At 36.3% G+C, this 20,806-nt stretch overlaps 1 protein-coding gene and 1 long non-coding RNA gene across 7 annotated transcripts in view; one reads left to right on the top strand and one right to left on the bottom strand.

The window, feature by feature from the left end:
* Window positions 1-4,826, bottom strand: part of DPH6 (diphthamine biosynthesis 6) — a 179,224-nt gene extending 174,398 nt beyond the window's left edge. For 3 of the 6 annotated variants that reach the window (XM_015864893.2, XM_015864901.2, XM_015864898.2), the window contains exons 1-2: window positions 4,662-4,826; window positions 795-889 (exon numbers count right to left, since the gene is read on the bottom strand). In XM_015864893.2, coding sequence (XP_015720379.1) covers window positions 795-889; window positions 4,662-4,726 — 160 coding nt within the window. In that variant the 5' untranslated portion in view covers window positions 4,727-4,826. Of the gene's footprint in view, window positions 1-794; window positions 890-3,564; window positions 3,862-4,428; window positions 4,505-4,529; window positions 4,641-4,661 lie in introns of those variants that run through there. The other 3 variants (XM_015864897.2, XM_015864899.2, XM_015864900.2) reach the window with 3 other exon arrangements.
* A 229-nt stretch (window positions 4,827-5,055) lies between these two features.
* On the top strand, window positions 5,056-19,996 carry LOC107314990. The gene is made up of 3 exons (XR_001555706.2): window positions 5,056-12,521; window positions 14,537-14,678; window positions 15,846-19,996. It is a non-coding gene; the product is annotated as an uncharacterized LOC107314990 (long non-coding RNA).
* The last annotated feature ends 810 nt before the right edge of the window (window positions 19,997-20,806 follow it).

Below are 20,806 nucleotides of genomic sequence, written 5' to 3'. Positions count from 1 at the left end.
ATATGTTAATACTATAACATATTTAATATACTCTCCTGTCAGCTGGGTAACAGCACAAATCACTTTATGCTTTAGACCAACACAGAAGCAGCAGACACTTCCCTGCTCAGCTCACCACAGATTTAGACTACCTGACATGATCCCATTATCTTTTGCAGAGGTAAGTCTAGGCCTAGTGTGAAACTTGTCAGACATTTGGTCCAAGCTAAAAGGAAGGAACAATTGTACCAATATAAACTGCAGATCAGATCAGTTCTACAATTCAGTTCACAAACACTGGGCTAGACTTTTGGAGGAAGATGCGTGAAGTTAAAAACAAACAAGCAGCTTCAAAACTGCTTACTTTGGCAAAATGGTTTATGCTAGTTTACTGCATTTTTAGAAATAGAGCATTCATTTTGTTTGATCATCTTCTCTTCACACTTATACTTTTTGTGCTGCTTAATTCATACAGCCTCTTCCCATACCACCAGAAATATTTGTGCTTTTTTTTAAAAAAAACAAAACTGTTTAAGCCTTTCTTTTACCAACCTTCATCTTGTGGGTTTTTTTTTTGTTTTGTTTAGTTTTTTTGTTTTGTTTTGTTTTTTTGGTGTGTGTCCCCCCCCCCCCCCACACACACACCTTTCAAAGAAAAATAAATTAAATTTAATAGGCATCCATATCATTTTCTTCCTTCTACCTGAGATTTCTAGATACCCTTCAGTATGTAAATATTGAAAGCAAAGCTGTCAGCCTACTGTTTCTAATTAACACAAACAAGCAAAAAGCTTCTATGTAGTATTCCTACATACCTGTGCTTTCAGCAGGTCTTAAGTTGGCTAGAGCAACAATCTGATGCCCAGCAGCAACACACTGCATCATATTATAGCAGCTGTCCTTCCCACCACTGTCAAACAAAGAAAATAGTGGCAATTAAGTGAAAATACTGCAAAAAAACTTCATCTCTCTCTGGGACTACTTTAGCCCACCTGCCTAGCTCTCAAAATGTAACATTATCAGAGTAGGTTACAAAGTTCTTGAATAAGAAGAGGTCACAAGATGTTAGTAGGAGCTAAAAATGATTCCACCATAGCAAAGCTGAAACAATGTTTCCTATTTATAAACAGTAGCCATAAAACAAGTCTCCCGTTCTAATTTTTATCTAGTTTCTCATCAGAGACCTTACATGAAGAACAGCCACTTCAATTGGAATCCCTTCAGAACAAGAACTATCTTTTACTTCAGAGACCAATTATTCCATACCCATTATTAAGTTAACATGGAAACAAACAAAACTCCCAGTGTCTGTTCCACAGAGCAATCAGATTTAGCTGTCCTTTTTGATGAAAACTATAATATCTGGAATAACATTTATTCTTAACGGGATATGTTGTGCAAAGTTTCAATACTTTAAATGTACTTCCCATTGTCAGAAGTTCTAATTGTTGCAGGCAGTAGGTTCAGTTGGCTCTGCATGAAACGTGCCATTTTTTACTACAGATAATTGCAGATAACAATAATTACAGTCGATTAAATAAACACTGGAATAACAAGTGGAAAAACATTCCCCTCTGAGGCCAAAAGACAGTACTACAAACACACGGAACACGATTAGTTTTAACTTAAAACTTAATGAAACTTTTTTCACTGCCAGTGAGAAAAGAACCCTGCCCTAAATTAATCTTTCACACATGGATTTTAATCCCTATCAAAGAAACACTACAATCTATCAGCAAAACTAAAGCTGGTGCAGATACAAACACTTCAACAACCCATGCTCAGATTCACACCCTTCAAACTGCACTGCAAACACCAGCCCATGTCAGGAGCCACAACACCTCTGTGAAATTGCTTCCTGCCTCCTGGTCCCCGGGACCAGGAAAGAAGAGCAGACAACATTTAGAAGCATGCTTTGCTGCTAATGGCCACCAACATTTCTCTGCTGTTAGGAGCAAAATGTTTCACAGCATCTCTAACAAGAAGCTCCAACTTTTATCTTTCTCTTATACAAGATCTTGAAACTATATAACAGTAATACAATCATACAGCTATTCCCTTCAATTTAGGCTTCTATCCATAGTAAAATCTGCATGCTGACCCCAACTTACTGCGTAACTTAAATCTCAAGAAGTTGTATAAACAACATGGAATCTTTTTGTACTTTACAGACTGTCATAAAGCAGGTGCTTATGTTTCAGTGTTATAAATATGATAAACAGATTTCTAATTTTAGGGTCCATCTGTACCTGACATTATTCTCATTCATTCCTACAACATTCTTCTAATCTATATATGGATAAAAGAGCATTAAAAGATGTATTCATTAATTCTGAATACTGCTCTTGGTAGCTTGAAAATGTAGTTAACATTCACTTCATAAAGTGAAATTTCAGGCTGAACAGACTTGTAATAAGACAAAGGCTCTTTTCTTTCTGAATGATTCCATTCTAAAAAGTAAAAGCCTCCCACTAGTGCTGATTTCTACTCCAAATACAGCTTAAGCCAAGTAATGATAGTTAATATTTCCTTTGCCATTCACAGAGTTTCAATATTAACATTTCTAATTAAAACTAAGGCGAACATCAGAATAAATCTATTCTGTTATCTTTTATCATAATCTTTTACGTTGTCATTTTAAGATGAGGCTACATTCAAATTTCCCACATTTAACATTTGTAGAGTGCTTGCTGTATCACACGGTACTATGTTGCTATTTATTTTCCATATTACTGTTATCATGGCCCTAAAAAATAACTGCACCAAAGAAACAAAAGGAAATGGTTCCTACCTAAACGGCTTTCTAATCTAGCAGTAAAACACATAACAACTAAGTCCAATGAGACCTGACAGCCAATACTGGGTGAGGAAGGTGGACTCAGCACAGTTCCAGCCCAACTAACATGTAATACCTGGTAATTAAATAATAATAATAATTTTTAAAAATCTCTAAGAGAGATTAAGGCAGATGATACTTTTTGAGGAACACTCAATGACACTGGTTGTACCCATGGTTTGACAGTACTCCAGGGATGTTAACAGGTTTGACTGTAAACTAACAACATACCTGAAGAAAAAAAATAAAAATAATAAAAATAAAAATAGGTAATGATCAAGGCACAGATCAATAAGAGACTTTTAGGAAAAACATAAAAGAAAAATCCTTTTGATCAACAAATGTAACCATTTACATTGAGAAAATTCTACAAGAATTAAAGAACTGGGAAAAAAAAAAAAATCATATTTCAGTTAGAAGACTGGCTTTAAAACATCTATGATTTAGCACAAAACACAATACAGGGCTTAGCCCATAAATATCACCTTAACGCAAGACTATCAACTTTAAGTGTGGCCAACATTTTAGAAGAAAAAGAAACAGGCTAAAGTAGTCTTACACATAATCCTGACCTTTTCAAAAGTAAGAAGCACTTTTCAAATACTTTTTTTCCCTCTGATCTTTGAGGCTAGCTCTGTTACAAAGATTCCAGACACTTTGATGTCTCTTTAAAATTCTTCTTAAAACTATTACTGAAACTAAATCCATCCTTGTAAATTGCCCATAAAAATAGCAATTGTGTTACAAACCTGCTTCAGGATTTCATTTCATCCTGCCTTTTAACACATTCCTCTGTTTAGAGAATATCAAAATAAATAAACCTGGGAGACAGAAACTTATCTCTAAAACACGAAAAAGCACTGAAGTTGATTTTCCCTGTCTGTATTTAAGCAGATCTTGAGAAGCACAGATACCATTTGGTGTTCCATTTTTTCCTCTTTGGGTAGTATTTCAATGATTTGTAATTGTTGCAGCCAAATATCAACTTCATTGGGGTTTGACATCAGATATTGCCCAAAAGAATTTAACACATTAAATATTGGGGCTTTGGTAAGGTTAATGCACTCAAAAAAAAAAAAAAAAAAAAAAAAACCAAACCAAAAAAAAAACCCCACATTGCTTACATAGGTATAACCCCACCCTACATACAGGTTCCTCAGCTTGCTGTCTTCTAACTGTTGTGTTTCAAGAAAAAAGATTATTAAAAAAACTAAACTACAAAAATAAAAAGAAAAAAAAGTATTATTTACACTACAACAACCGTGGAAACAGACAAAAAGCAGCAGGACTGCATGAGAAGCAAATAAAGCACCTCACAGACAGGGCTGAACCAAATCACAGCTATTTCAATGGGGAGCTCCCGTTTTTATTGAAACGAGCAAAACGAAATGCCTCTCAGAAGGCACGCAAGGAAGTCTATCGTGAGAGACCATAAAGTATTTGGAAGGGAAACAAAAAATAACCTTGAAAACTGAACTAAAAGTGAGCAGAACTGCCCTAACTGAACGGTCTTGGCAAAGACCCCGCTCACGAAACAGGAGCTGACCGAGATAAGGGGCGGGCAGCAATCAGCGGAAATGTCTTGCATTATATTTTTATTTTCTTTCACAGACCGGTATTGCTTGCAGTTCCCGGCAGCACGGCAATAGCAGCGCGGCAGCCTTGGCCAGCACGTGGTTTGGGGGGAGGGGGAGAGAGGGGTGGTTCTGCTCACCCTGCCCGGCCGGACCCTCCCATCCGCCGGGCGGGGGCGCGGGGCAGCCCGGGGGAGTGCTCCGGGGCACCGAGACCCACAGCCTCTCTCCGCTGCGCACTGCTCCGCCGCCAGCACTTCGCTGGCCGTTACCTGATCAGAGCCACTACTCGCATGCCGCACGCTGCCCCGGGGCGGTAACACTGAACAGGAGTCATACGATGCGGACGCAGTCCAACTTCCCCGCCACCCTGGGCTGCGCACACCGCCGCTACCGCCCGGCAGTCTCCCCGCGGCAGGCCCTCCCAGGGCAGCCCGGCAGACTGCCTGAGCGAGGGGGAGGCGCCCCGGGCCGCCGCCAGGCCCTGCTCGGGAGGACGACTTCTCCTGCGTCCGGGAGAAAGCGTCAAGAGCGCGGCGGCCAGGGCCGGCCCGGGGGGGAGCTCGGCAGCGGGAGGCGGCGGGGAAGGCAACGCGTGGGGCGCCTGCGTGCGGGCGGGCCGCCTACTGCCGCTAGGCCCGGGCGGGCCGCTTGTTCCGTGCGCAGGGGACGCAGCTGCTGGGTCAGCCCAGCTTTTCTCCTGCTTCGTTACGGTGCGGGAGGAAATTCTGCGGGACTTCAGAGATTGTCACCCCGAGCCGACTCACGGCGGTGCCGGGTAGTGCGTGCACTTTCAGTTCGACTTGGATAGACCCTTGTCACCGCGGTGCCGTGAGGGCCTGTGCGGACAGGGCGGGTGGGAGGAGAAGGGCTGCCTGTTGCAGCGCACGTGGGTAATGTCCACCTGCAGCACTGAGCTCAGCTTCCGCCGGCCGCAAACCTAATGTAATCCTTCTCGTGGGTCAGTTTCGCTAATAACCAGACCCTTATGCCCGTAGTATACACTACTGCAGGACTCTAGGCCGAATCAATATGGTAAGTCTGGCCTCTGAATACAGACTCAGTTTTCTCGTTTTCAAGTCAAAGCCAAAGCCTGCTGGATAGTTTGGCGGATGAAATAGCAACTACCCTAACTCTTACACCACCAAATAACAACACTGCTAGGTGTATCCACAACTAGGCATTATGTAGTGCTGTAAGAGGCCACCATTCCCCAGGCTTGTGCGCTCAGAATGGAGTTGGAGACAGACCCCTGTGTAGCTGTTTGTTGCTTGTCCTGAAGGAGTCTGCTACAGAGAGTCATCAGGCACATGTAGTACCTTGGTGTCAGACCCTGGCCTTCTGGGTTCAGTTAATCACCTGTGAACCAGCAGTTATGACTGTATATAGATCATGCATTATACTGACCAGGAGGTTTAACACCTGGTTCCATGTGCGTTGAGTTGTACAACCAGTGCAACTAACATAAAAGGCTTTGTTCCTCAGAGCTGATGACAAGGGTGTGCTTTATACGTGCTATCTTCTCAGCCCTATGTAACATGATATTACACACTTTATAACACCCTGTACCATTAGGGCCAAGTGCAGGGCTCTGGGAAACCATTTGCCTGCTTACAATTAGTTGCAAGTTCCCAGGAGGAAAAAAAAAAAAAAAAAAAAAAAAGAAAGAAAAAGAAAAAAAAACCACACACATAAGAAAACTCCTTTTACAAAAGCATTTTATTTTTAGTGAAATTATAGTGATAAATGCCCCAGATGACTTGACTGTACTTGATTTATAGGATTTGTACAGTAAATTCCTGCAACTTGTAAAATAAGACTAGTTAATTTGGGGCAGATATAAAGACAATAATGGCTTACTAAATACACTTCTGAGAAAGTTAAGATGCAAAAATCAGTGTAAAAATTGATTTTTCCTGCATAGGAATAATTATGAAAAACCCTCTGTTTAAAAAAATATTTCTTGAGCTCATGCTTTGGCCATGGCAAGCCATCATTTGTGAGACAAAATATTGGACATACTTGGGAATTACAAGGCAGTCTGATTTTCTTGTAGTTTTGTAATGAGTACTTAATGCAGACTTCTTAGCCATTTTTGCTTTCCATAACTTATTAAATGATTGAAACCATGGTTACTTAAACCTGAAATTTTAATGAAAGGACAGGTTTTGTTTTGTTTTTTTTGTTGTTGTTGTTGTTTGTTTTTAGTTTTTTGGTGTTTTTTTTTTTTTCCTTCTCAGAAAGGTATCGGAGGCCTGTTCTGAATTAAAGCTGAAAATCCAGGGGACTCCAAGATTTTAGATGAGATTAAAAAATTGAATCAAACAAAATTGTATAATAGATGTTCTGGTAGAAAATTATTGCACCTTTGACAGAAGGCAGAATAAAGGTATTTGATTTACTGGGAGAAAAAATGTGGGTGGATATTTTATCACACATTACCTCCTGTCTTTTCTGTTCTAGAATAAAATCTTTTGGTTATAAAAAAAAATAAAAAATAAAAAAAAATCAATTAGTACTTGTGAACTTCTAAAATATGCTGATTTATTATATTTAAGAGCAATACATGGAATGTAAAAAAACCACATTTCTCTAGTTTAGAACATGCAGATGATATAAAAACAATACTTCTAATCATATAACTTTATAACAAAAAGACTTGTAAAGCTCTCTTCTAAACATCATTGTTAGAAGCTCTGGAAAGATCTGAATAATTCAGAATAACTCTGAAGTCTCCTACTTTCTCGTAGGTCCATTATTATTAGTCTAACTGACACAATGCTGTTTCTTTTTCAGCAGATGGTTCTGTTACACTCAATTTTCCAGCTTTCAAAAAACAAATTTCCACTTAAAAGTCAGACTTACTGTTTGAACTAGAAGTTACATGTGACACTACATGACCAAAGTGTGCTTCATTTTCTCACAAGACTGGAATTTCTGCTTCCATTCTGTGAAGACATCACTAATTATTTGCACAAATAAGAAGTTTATTCAGCGTGTGAGATATGCCAATAGCAAATTAATAAAGCAAGGCTGCAAAACAAATTACATTTTACCCAAGAGGGTCCTAGTTTCAAATAATTTGAAATGTATTCAGTAGGTAAATCTTTTCAGTCTCACCCACCTGATGAAATAGCTCTGGTGCTTTTTCTGCTGGACAGAAGACTTTGTATAATCTGTCTAACTGGCCGTCCAAGATATTCTACTACACTGTTGCAGTAGTTGAAGCAAGGAAGTTCACCAAACGTACTTTCTTCTTGAAGAAATACTGGCTACTTTGTACAGATAACCAGCAATGGCTCAGTAATTCTATCTCACCATTTCCTGCCTAGAAATTTGAAAATAACAATAATGAATTCATATTAGTGGAGGAACCTGACAGAGGATTAAAAATCACAATGCAGTATCCCTAATGACCTGGAATAGTTAATTAAGTTCTCTTATAAATGAGTTCTAAAAATAACTTACTGAAAGTAAGTTATTCTGAGAAACAGCCACTTTAGCATACCTGAGCTGCAGTGCCTATTAGAAAAGGGCCAATTATCTGGTGACTGGCAGTTAAAGGTGAACTGCTGTAGTTCTTAATTAAAAGGCTTCATATTATAATCACCAGTAAGTAACAGAATACTGCATATATAAGGTAGACATAGCATTAGAAAAAATATTTCCATTTTGAAACAGGGATTTTGAAAAAACCTTGTCCTTTGCTTGCCAAGCCCCTGTGAGAGCTCTGGTGCTGCCACCCGTGCTACTTGCATAGCACTGACATGCTCCCCTAGGACCCACCTGTAACCAGAAGGGTTTCTCTCCTGTACCATGTGGCAGCATTGTCACTGCTGTTAATGCCCAAAATTGTTATTACAGAAATATTATTTTAGGTTTTAAAAGAGAATACATCTGTTCCCTAGGCTAGGGAACTGCCTGTAGAGCTCCTTTAGCTTCCTGCCTGTTACAATTGGGAAGATCAGCATGGTAGAAGGGTGACACAAAAATATAATAACAAAGGGATCAGCACAGATAGGATTTCACAGGAAAGTAAGTGTGCTCACTCAACCCCAGAAATCTAGGCTTGCAGAAAGGACTCCACAAGAGAGGGATCTCCAACCAGAAATCCTTCCCTAGTGGCAATCAGCCCCTAAATGGGGTCTAAGAGAGGTGGAACCAGGCTTTGCCCCTTACCTTCACTCACCTGGTTAATTGCCTTCACCTGTGATCTCAGGGCTGACCAGTCCTTTCCCCAGGTGATAAGAATTTTCTATTCTGATTTATTTTAATTCTGATTGCAATGGAAAAGTTAAGCATGGACACTGTATTTACAGGGTTAAATAATCCTGTATATTCACTTTTCATTTTCCCACTTGTGAAGAAAAGAAAAAGTGTTTTTTTTTAGAAATAAGCATCTCAATTTTAAAATTTGCGTAACATTTTAAAATACAAAACAAATGTGAGAGCTCTTCCAATGTTACATTACTACAAATGTGGATTGGAGATGAAGTTATATTGTGAAGAATTACATGTACAATTTTCAAAACAAAGTTTATATTACATAAAATGTTGCATTTCCTGTGAAGTTTCATTAATTGCCAGTGAAGACTGAAAATAGAAATTTTTGAGTACTTCTATGTACTAAAATCTATTATGTCTCATTAACCGTTCTAGAGGATGTGAAGATTGTTTAGGCCCAACAATCCCTACAACATATCCATCATCCAATAACTTTGACTCTATAGCTACAGGCTTTAACTTACTGAGAATTAGCCATGCATTTGATGGCTACAAAATGCCTTGGAAAAATATAGTCAGAGTAATAACCCTTGAGAACAGGGAGAAATTAGCTGTCAAGTTAATGAAATTAAGCTGCACTATCTTCTTCATCATCACAATTTAAATGACTGTGATCTTGTAGGCAGAAATGACTGGTCTATTTTTAAAGAGATGCAAAAGTTTAGAGAAACAGCTTTAAAGAAGGGAATCAAGAAATTGAACTTCTGTAAAGAAATCTAAAACTGAATGGCAGCATCTTATTGTGGTGATAGAAAATTTGGGATGCTTATTCACTTATTAAGTGGTGCTGCAATTCATCGCTGATTGAGAACATTTGAGAAGGCTAAAAGTGCTGAAGTTTCAGGGGAATAAGCAAACAGCAGCTTTTTTTGGGTCTCATTTGTTTTACTGCAAAAAATTTCCCATGTCATAAAATATTTATAACATCACTTTAAGTAATAAGAAGGACTATTTTCTTTGTACTCCAGTGTTCCTATTGTGTTCAATTATGCCAGAACAAATAATGTTAACTTTAAAAATCAAAACAGTTTTTAATGTGTTGCATTCAAGCTGTTTTCATCTTAGAGTAAGCTTTTTTCATGGGACTACTGGTCTAATAAGTATGGTGTATTAGTAAGTCCTAATTAGGACAATTAGCTTAACTCTGGAAGATAAAGCATTCTATCCCTGCAAGGAAAACAAGAAATCAGTTGTAACTTCCAGCATCCAACCGAACTTTATTACATTGTAGCATAAACGACTGACATAATATGCCTCTGATTTTTAGACCTCAAGGAAGGGTGGATTTGACAGTGCCCTTTCAAATAACATTGAAGCGTCAGCTCCCATGCCAACATCATGCTCTAATCAGTACAGTCTTTTTTGTTGCAGGGTCTTCCACCTTATAATTGACCCTGACATATGCTATTCACTCTACCCCTTGGCTTTGGACATATAAGTCCTGTCATGGTCAATTATAAGGTGATAGAGCCTGCAACCACTGGGACCATTGCTTAAAATCATCCTCCACAGTAAGCCCTGAAGTGACCAAATTCAAATCTATCTGGAGGGAAAGAGGGGATTCAGTCTTTGATAAAACCAATATTCTTTTCACTTCTGTATAGAAAAATGTCAATTTCCATCATACAATATATTACTGAGACAAATGGTGACAGTGCTATTTCTGAAACAGGTTAAGGAAAAGTACAAAAGCCTTTACCAAACAGCATGCTCTGAAATGAGGAAATTGTCTGTGTGAGCATACAGTATGCATAAAAATTAGATTACGCTACATTTGAAAAGCAGATGAGAATTTAAGAGTGACAAGTGGGCAAATGCTAAATATAAGGGCATGTTACTTCCTTTCCAACATTGCTTTGTCTGTATGCTTTCTTTTATGCTGTGTTTAAGCTTTGAACTAAAATACTTTGCACCAGCCTGAAAGACATGCCTGATTACCTTATTGGTAAGAACTGGTCTTGAACAAAAAGCAATTCTCCTCATTGTCCCATTGGTTCTGTAATGCCTAAGAAATTTGGCAAAAACAAAAACCAGAACACTTGGTCTCTGATCTCTGAGTAAGCAGTATGACTTTCAAAAACATACACTGTACTCGTACAGAATCTTTACAACTTCAGGAGTAAGAGCTGAGATGAGCAGAAGTTTTAACATCCATCTGCCAAGATTTGCTGGAGAAGCTAGATTGTCAGATGTGGGGTCATTTCACACATTTTCGGGCTTTAGTCACCTATGTAGTTAAGCCAGAGGGACAGCTATCCCTGTTTTTTCTTGTGCGGACATTCATTTCAATTTGCAAGCTGCCATTGTCTATTTTCTGTTTCTTTGTTGTTTTGTTTGTTTGTTTGATGAAAAATTGAAGGGAATTTCAATTATCTATAGTGTTTTCAGTCACAAATTATAACCTACAGGGATCTTTCCTGATTTCTTTTATTACTGACAGTTTATTTATCTCCAGTACCTAAACCACTCAATCCAAAAATAATCCTTAAAAAGACCTTTGTGAATGTGCTATTTTTTACAGGTAATACAGTATGTAATATTTTGAAAAGTGTGTTTTGATGATATCTTTATTTCCTATCTTAGCTTGACTAGACAAAGCTCTAATTAACATTCATATAATTATCTAAGTCTTTTAAAATCCCATCTGTACAGTTTCTCTTAATGATGTATACAGAGCATAGCAGTCCCAATAAATACCAAGCACATACAGTGCAAGTGCTTTTAATTTAAACCATACTGCTGATTAGTGATGGGGTATTCTGAAACTGTTATACACATTCTGTATTTCAATTGTCATGGGAACTGAACAGCTCTTCCTGCTGAAGTGCACAGTCCTACATATAGCTGGGAGCTGCTATTCTAGCATCTGCTGTGGCTGTGTCTACTATCCAGACAAGTTAACTTTGGAAACTACTGAATTAGCTAATTTTGAAAACAGGTGGGTGACTTTACTTCAATGTGAAACTCAGCTCAAATGTTTGCTGGACAGAAATTTACAGTTATGAAACTATTACTCTCTATTATTCTATGTAAATACCAAATTTCCTCAACTTCATAACATAAGGGATTACTCCTAACATACACATGTTTATCTACCCCGCATATATCACATGACATCCTAAGCATTATTTCATATAAGAGATAATTCTGCTTTCAACAGGTTGCAGTCTGTGAAATGAGGAGAAGAACTCCTGGCTGTTTTATGGTTTAGAGCATGACTGAATACACTAACAGGGCTCCATGAAGTACACATTTCAATATATATAATATATTTCTAATAATATTTAAAGTCTACATAGGTCTTATCCTTTAAATACCGAAGAGGAGCACCCCTACTGCACTTAAGAAGCAGAGGCAGTAAAACCTCAAAATACTGGGACACCACCAGTGATATGAATGTTAAAGTTTGATTCTCTGGTAAATAACTTGTGTGATTATTTGTGCAATTTCAGCTGTTCTTTATTTTGGCTTCTCTATCTGTAGTGTAGGCATAGTTATAGTTTGAAAATTATTTTGAGATTTATAGTTACTAAATATCAGTGTAATAATTATAGACAAAACAATCCATTCTGAAATCTTTTAACTCAGTTCTAAATATCAATCCATAACATTTACACTGTAGCAATCATAGTAAGTACTTTATGTCTGATGGATAACTTTTGTAAGATTAGCTTGTTTTTAATGTTTATTTGCAGGTTCTTCTGGGTAAGTATACAGGAGCATCACAAGCAATGTTTAAATCTCACCACGGCAATTGATTTCTCTATGCTCTACCAGTTACATATCTGCAGAACTACCAGATGGGGAGAGAAACTGCGATGAGAAAATAATGATCAGGTTGTGGTTTGGTAAGAAAAGGGGTCAGATCTTAGATACATTTCAAAGAGTGTATTTTTACTAACTTTAAATATTTAAGCAAGTTCTTAAATAAAATCTTTGCACTGATCTGTCCTCATGAATGACAAAAGAGAAAGACGACGATATCATAGAGCTAAAACTGACAGAAATCTTAACCAAATACAATTATTATGGAATATAAAAATGGTAAATATTTGGATGATAGATGCTGCAGCAATATGGGAATCAAAAGGTTACTGTAAGTTTTGCCATAAAGATTTCTAGAAGGTTCTGTACAGTCTCACCTTCTTCATTTATGGAAAAGAGTGTTAAAAGAAAAAAAAAAAAGAGAGAAATTTGATTCTCCCAGGCTTCTCTGTAAACAACAGCTTTAAAAACAAACATTTAAAGCCAGCAAACTAGCAAAACCTCACTGCATTTTTTAACCCATTTTCAGGCAGCATTACATCAACAACAGAAATAATTGCTGTCAGTTTGTACTTTTTGACCAATAATTCTCTGTATATCCTGCAAGAAACTTGAGTGATGCAAATGACCTTATTTTTACAGCATGCTTTTATTAAATAGTTTATTATTTTGGCAGACTAATAAAGATTTTGGTATTTGCTTTTATTTGCAATAATATTACCACCACATAAAAAAGGATTTTATGTTCTTTTTGAGGAACAAGGAGGATAAAAGTGTTGATGGATAGTGCAACTAAGGCATCAGCAATGAGCTGGAAATGAGACACATAAATATGAAAGCAGAGCTAAGAAAATAGAACTGCACCCTTGGCCTTTCTTAAAAGAACACGCGCATGCTATGGTTCATTCATACAGTTACAGAAACTCCTTTTGTTTTAAGCGAGTTAGTGAAAATATGTGAAGAGAAAATATTATTAAGATTCTCACTTGTTTGATGTATTTCTGTAGTTAGTGTCACCATTAAATATTTCTAAAAGTATTAAGAAATCACTGCTGAGAATGATTATTTTTTAAAAGATGTTTATTTTACCTGAAATATAAATTTTGTACATCATTAGAGCTGTATAGCAGTTTAATTTCCCATTTTTCCCTTTCCTAACCCCAAATAGACCTAACATTCATCAAATGTTATAGAGTGGAGACATAAAAACAAAGATTAGACAATCATACACAAAATTTCAAAACAAGATTATCACTCCTCTAATTAAACAAACAAACAAAAAAAACAAACAAGCAAAGAAACAAAAAAACCTAGATAGGATATAACACGATTAAATGTATTTATCATGAGTTGTAAGGGGGTTCATTTCTTATTAAAACACCTGTGAATACAGTATTAACTATGCAGTAATCTGAGCTCTTGAGCAACTCCAGAAATATGGTCCTAGATGCTAAGGGTACTTTTCAACAGTGTGTAAGGTTGTTAAGCATCTATTTTAATCTGAACCTTAGTTTCTCAGCACAAGTAATATACTTATGTAAGCAAATAATTATATGTGCCTTAGAAATAATAATATTCAATTGGTTGAGGGTACTTAAAATCTGAATTGTGTAATCATCCTTAAAAAAGGCAAATGATCAAGAAAAATATGAACAGAGGAAGTACTACATGAAAAGAGGTGAACAAGCAAATAAAACTTCACCTGTCTGAGCATTTTTGTGTTACATTTGCCTTTCTAACAGGCAGACAGCAAGTGAGAATCATGAAGTATGAGTTTCAGAGAAGAGTAAATCTAACAATTAATTATATGTCAAAGCTTAAGAATCAGAAAACTGCTTATGCCCATTGCCAGTCATTCACTCCCTGTCAGTAGTAGTTCACATCTTTCCTGGGATGGCATCCAACCACAGTGGCATCTAAAATATAGCAGGCTATATTGTTACAGTTGGAGGTGAAATTGAAAGTTGCACCAAACAGAAGTGACAAATTCACATTGCTCAGTGTTGCCTAGCAATAAGAGATGAGTTTATTATGAACACTGACTCTATCCATCTCTAAGGGTCTTTGTATTCATACCAAAATGATGCTATTCTTACAGGCAAATGGGGCAAAAATAGAATGGGCAGAATGAGGAAGCAACCCTGATAGCTGAAAGTTTCAAGATTCTCCTCTGGTTCTTGGGAAGTCCTCAGGAAGGAAAACACAAGAGCTGCTTGTGTTTCACTTGTCAGTTTGTCCAGGTAGATGTTTCCCCTCTTAACCCTTGTTTGGAATGCCAATAGTAATGCCATTTAATTAGAAATGTGATTGTAGCACAAAAACTTACTGTATGGCCTCAAACTGTGCTCTGAGGTGTCTATTTTGTTCCACTTTTTGTTTGTTTGCTTGTTTTTGGTTCGGTTTTTTTTGTGTGTTTTTTATTTGTTTTGTTTTGTTTTTGTTTTTTGAACACAAGATGTCAGGAAACTTCTCCCTTCTCAGACACCTTGCTGTTTTCTTTTTTAACCATTACTTACAGGTGAGAACTATTACTTCTCTCCTGGATATACTGTGGCTTTCAAAATATTAAATACTTGACTATTCAGATAAACTGAATTTTCAAGAAATATTTAAGCATCCTTGAAGCAATTATTTGGCCACCCACCCACATTTTTAGGCACCTAATCAATTATAAAAATCCACACAATAACTTCTATTAAACAGAAGTCTGATAACTGATCTGTATCTGTGTTTTTATGCCATCTGCATTTTTGACAACTGAATACTTTTGACAGCATGGTCCACTGTGCCCAAGTTCACATCAGTTATTTTTCCTCACTATTTTTTTTTTTTTTTAACTTCATGTATCTTCATATAATATAAGAATGTAGGATATGTAACACACTTTGCTTTATGCACTAGGTTTTACAGTGTTTGCTTTTGAAGTTATAAACATATAAAAGCAAATCTAAATGCAGTGGAAGGAGGCAATGTTAAATATATTGATGTACCAAAAATGTTGTTACTTTAGAAAGCTTCAGAAACAAATACAACTACAAACAAATAAATAAAAGTAAGGATGAAATTTAAAGAATATGTATTTAGGTAAAATAGGATGAAGTCTAGATAAAGGCCATGTTTAACTTCTTTTAATTTTTATTTTTTTTTTTAATATTTATGAAATTGTTAATTAAAAATGCAAATGTAGAAGTATCTCCTTAGCATATGTTTTCACCCAGTCCAATTAATTGAACCAGGAAAACAATTAAAGAGTTTTGGTTTGGTTTTATATTTTGTGTGCAAAATGGAGCTATTGACTCAAATTCTAATTTTCTCAGTAAGCTGAGCAGGTACAAAAACGAGGTGCTTACATTTTGTAAATGTTTTTGTAGAACCTTTTAGTAACTTTGGTCCTTTCTTTATTCCAGATTCAACGTGTTACAAACAAACATATTCCACCTGTTACAACAATCTGGCATATTACTTTCTTGATACGTGATGATACAATACCTCTCAGGTTTGCCGAGTAGCAAAGAGAAATGTAAGCAAATGAAAAGGTTTTCCACTTTCACAGTTTTTTTTCTGCTTAGGGTTCTGTTTGTCTGAGAACTGTATGAATAGAAGCCATATTTTATAGTATTTCTTTAACCTCTGCCATCTGGTGTAGGTTAGTTTTTCCACTGCCAATTTATCCTAGAGGCCTCAGTACCAAAATGTTTTATTTCTAGGTAAACACTTGGACTTTATAAACCCAGTTTAAAAAATCAGAACATTATTTTTAAAAACTATATATTGCAATTGTCACTAGTGACGACATTAATAAACACACACAGACAAATATGTGGGTTTAAAGTCTTCTGGCCACAAAAGTATTTTCTGTAACAGAGCTCTAGAGCTGTCAGGTCAGCCAACATCTTTAATCACTGCGTCATGGTCAGTTATCATGAAGGAACTTGAATATTCCCTCCTCACCCGAAGTCAAGTGTCAGGGGATTTGTACCACTACAGCCAAACCTTCTCAGTCAAGCATGGTTTCAGGCAGATAAAACTCACTCATGCTGAAATCAAAGATTTAGCAGCTTTTTATTTTATTTTTTAAATTAACTAAACTTGCTTTATTGCAACAACAGAGGACTGCTTCTACAGAATAATATGGCAAATACTAACCACTTAAAAGAAAGAATGCAGTAATATTTCTAGCAAAATCCTTATCCTGTGACTAAAGAAAACAAAACAAAACAAAACAACACAATGCCCCAAAACAAGCAAAACCCTTATATATCAGAACTCTAGCACCAAGAGGAGAAAGGTCTTTCTAAACTTACCAAAATGTTGAATTTTGTCCTAGCCAGCAATTTTGCAGATCTCAATTAAAAAGCAATACTGTTGATGGTCCTAAGCATATCAAAAATATCCTTATAATTGTAATGAAAAATTGAAGAAAAGTTGCTACTGCTGTGAATGGGCAGGCATACACAGTTCATTTTAATCAGTATTCTTCAGAGGCAGACAATCATCAGTGAAAAGGCACAGATTTGGTACAAATACACAGATAATAAAAGTGAACATTTCAAGCTGTGTGTAGGCATGATCAGAAGGATAGAGAAAAAGGAAATAGCTGCTCGGTTTACTCTGATTTAGAAAAAGATTTGAAAAAAAATATTAGGAAATACTTTTTATCTACATCCTCTTGGTCTAAAGCATTTTTTGTGTTTATCTCTAAATTTTAAAATATCAGTGATAGATTAGTGTGTCACCTTCTTAAGGCTTTCTGGAGTACTCAGAAATGTGTTTTTGGCACAGTCTGATTACTTTAATGAAAATTTCACAAAGGATAAAAATATTTCTTTTTATTCAGGTTCAGATTCAATTTGGGTTAATAAAAAGAAAGAAAAGTAAATAATGTCATTAACAAGTGGTTTTTCAAGATCTGAGCTATAAGGCAAAAGTTGCACTCTCTTAATTAATTTAAAATTTGACTAGTTTAATCAGTACAATCTGGTAATGAATGATATTTGTTGAATTTAAATCCGTAGCTGATAGTGAGAATTCTTGGGGCATGTGCCAAACAGTATGGCTAAAGAGGTTGCATAGCACCATTCATCTAATCTGGGATATGTTGTTCTGTATTACTTGTAACAACACTAATTGCACTTATTTTAATAAGCTCAGTTATAAACAACAGTATCTGGGGAACATCCTGTCTCCACAATGGCACTTGTGGTGCCTTGATGAACAGCTATTGAAATTTCCCTAGTATGAGTCATCAGAACTAATAACCAGTGCCATATCATAGCTTGTTTAATCATCACTAAAACTAGTTCAGTTTTACATAGTCATTTTCTGATACTTTCTTTGAGAAAATTCACATTTTTTCACCTTGGAACTCACCATACTGCTTAGTGCTGATTCCTAAGCTGACATGTCCTGCTTAAAACCTGTTAAGCAGGAAGCCTGGAGAACCTGCACTCAGATATTTGCAGTGTCTGGCCCTTCTGTATCTTCTCAGCACCTCTTACCAGCCTGCTCACTTTCTGATCTCTTGAGTCTGACCCAATCATTTTCTCAATGAACTCCAAACTAAATGTCCTGTGTCTAGCTAGATATTGTAACTACTGGAATATTATCTTTAGCTTTCAGAACACAGATATGCACTATCTGTCCATCTTGTTATTTATTCTCTTCTACCAGTTTTTCCTCCAAACCTTTTGTTAACATTACTGAATTTCACAAAGGAAGATCATAATGTTCCTACTTTTTCTTGTGAAAATAAGCATCTGTGTGAGAAGAAAAAAATACAGTTAGAGTTCCAACAAGGAGAACACTACAGTTATTTGTTGCACATTTGGCCATTCATTAAACATGCAATGCAAAGCCAGACACACTGCTGTGATGCTACGTGCTGTGTGAGTAGGGAAAGAATCAGGGAAGTAGATTTTATGAACTTTCATCTTGTGCCATTCCTTAAGCCTGGGGGCTAAATTGGTCTTAACTGAAGGGAATGTACCTCAGGCTCAACTTCAGCACCCAGACCTAACTCCTGCCAAGGGGCAGGTTCAGGGCTCTGACAATCTTCCCTGTATTTCCTGCTTAACAACCTTATCCCATTTTCACTGACAACTTCTATTCCATCTTGTCTACAGCCAATTTATTTGCCTGGCAGCCCTGGGATGAGGGATTCACATGGCAGCAGCATGCCAGGCTGAGTAATGAAATGTTTTTCTTTGGGATACTATAGTGAGGCCTCAAGTGGTTTCAAATGCACACCAAAAAAATTCTATATTTTAATTCTATATAGAAGTGAATTTATAGGCAGGTGTTATTTGAATATATACTCAGAAATAAATTAGGTTAGTGTTTTAGATTGTTACATTTTGGTTGTTTTTTGGATTTGTTTTGGTTGTTTGTTTGCTCTTTGTATATTTGATAAGCATATAGGGACACGTTCACATACCATGAACATCTTGCCTGTTTTTATGAGGTGACTTGTACATGGACAAATAGATAAGTAGATCCTCATGATCATACACAGCGTATCAGTGGAAGAGACTGGTGATTCTGGAGCTTGTCAGGAGCTTCATTCAAGGGCCACCATGTATTTTCCGTAGTTTTGCTTTGTGTATAATAAACAGTCAAATACATTTTCAAACCCTGTGTTTTTCTATAATACACATTTTTAAGCAGGTTTCTTGGCATGCATTTTGTTTGTACTGTGCTGAGGTTGTTTATGGCATTAGTGATTTGTGTGTTTGTGCATGTTTGCATTCTGTCTGTTTATGAAGTATTTCACTGGTACCCTTACACAGCATGTGGTCGGCCAAGGACTGTACTTGATAGCATGTGTAGTTAGCATGCATTTTGCTGAAAGGCATTTGAAGTAAGGTAGGTTAAACACTGCTTACATGCAATTATATAAAGACAGATTTGCAGGTTATACTTGTCTTCATAGAAGTTAGATACAGAAAATACCTGCACTATTGGTGCAGTGATGGAAGTGAGAATTTTTGCCAATTTTTCCAGCAATCACATCTGTTTGATGTTCTTGAATTTCATAAGAATAGGTCAATTCTAATAATACTGGGAACATTCATGTATTTTTATTACCCTAGATGTCAAAAATAATTAGTGGATGACTCATTAATTTATAATAATCTCATATATGTAAGTCATCTTTGAACTGAAGTACAGGAGCAAAACTAAACTTCTTACAAGAATAATTTAAATCACTTTAGCCAATTATTGACAGCTAAGTTTACGTAATATTTTCAGGACCCACAGACAGTGTCACCAAATTAATTTGTGAATTACACAGAGCTCTGGGTGTTGATACTTTTCCTGATATTTTGAAAGTGTAGGTTTTTCAGCATTTGTCTACCAAAACATTACAGGAATACTAGTTGCAAAAAAATTAGTTGTTTAGCAGCTTTAGACTCTCACAGGCATCAGTTCAATAAGGATTTTGTGAGCACTACGGGGTAAAATGTTGTTTTCTTTAGAGGCCCAGTTGCTGCTTGAAGAACATCATTCTTTTCATAAATTTTATCCTAGAGTCCAAGAAACTTGTCTTCTGCAGAAATTATTGAGGTGACCAATAAGAAATGATTTTGAAAATTCAACCAATATTATTTTACTACCATTTTTACTGAAGTACTTCACAGGTAATAAACTCTACGTATCAGCNAAAAAAAAAAAAGAGAGAAATTTGATTCTCCCAGGCTTCTCTGTAAACAACAGCTTTAAAAACAAACATTTAAAGCCAGCAAACTAGCAAAACCTCACTGCATTTTTTAACCCATTTTCAGGCAGCATTACATCAACAACAGAAATAATTGCTGTCAGTTTGTACTTTTTGACCAATAATTCTCTGTATATCCTGCAAGAAACTTGAGTGATGCAAATGACCTTATTTTTACAGCATGCTTTTATTAAATAGTTTATTATTTTGGCAGACTAATAAAGATTTTGGTATTTGCTTTTATTTGCAATAATATTACCACCACATAAAAAAGGATTTTATGTTCTTTTTGAGGAACAAGGAGGATAAAAGTGTTGATGGATAGTGCAACTAAGGCATCAGCAATGAGCTGGAAATGAGACACATAAATATGAAAGCAGAGCTAAGAAAATAGAACTGCACCCTTGGCCTTTCTTAAAAGAACACGCGCATGCTATGGTTCATTCATACAGTTACAGAAACTCCTTTTGTTTTAAGCGAGTTAGTGAAAATATGTGAAGAGAAAATATTATTAAGATTCTCACTTGTTTGATGTATTTCTGTAGTTAGTGTCACCATTAAATATTTCTAAAAGTATTAAGAAATCACTGCTGAGAATGATTATTTTTTAAAAGATGTTTATTTTACCTGAAATATAAATTTTGTACATCATTA

Source organism: Coturnix japonica, chromosome 5 (assembly GCF_001577835.2).
Source record: "Coturnix japonica isolate 7356 chromosome 5, Coturnix japonica 2.1, whole genome shotgun sequence".
Taxonomy (NCBI): domain Eukaryota; kingdom Metazoa; phylum Chordata; class Aves; order Galliformes; family Phasianidae; genus Coturnix; species Coturnix japonica.
Note: the sequence above shows the minus strand (reverse complement) of the source record. Positions and strands in the feature narration are given on the sequence as shown.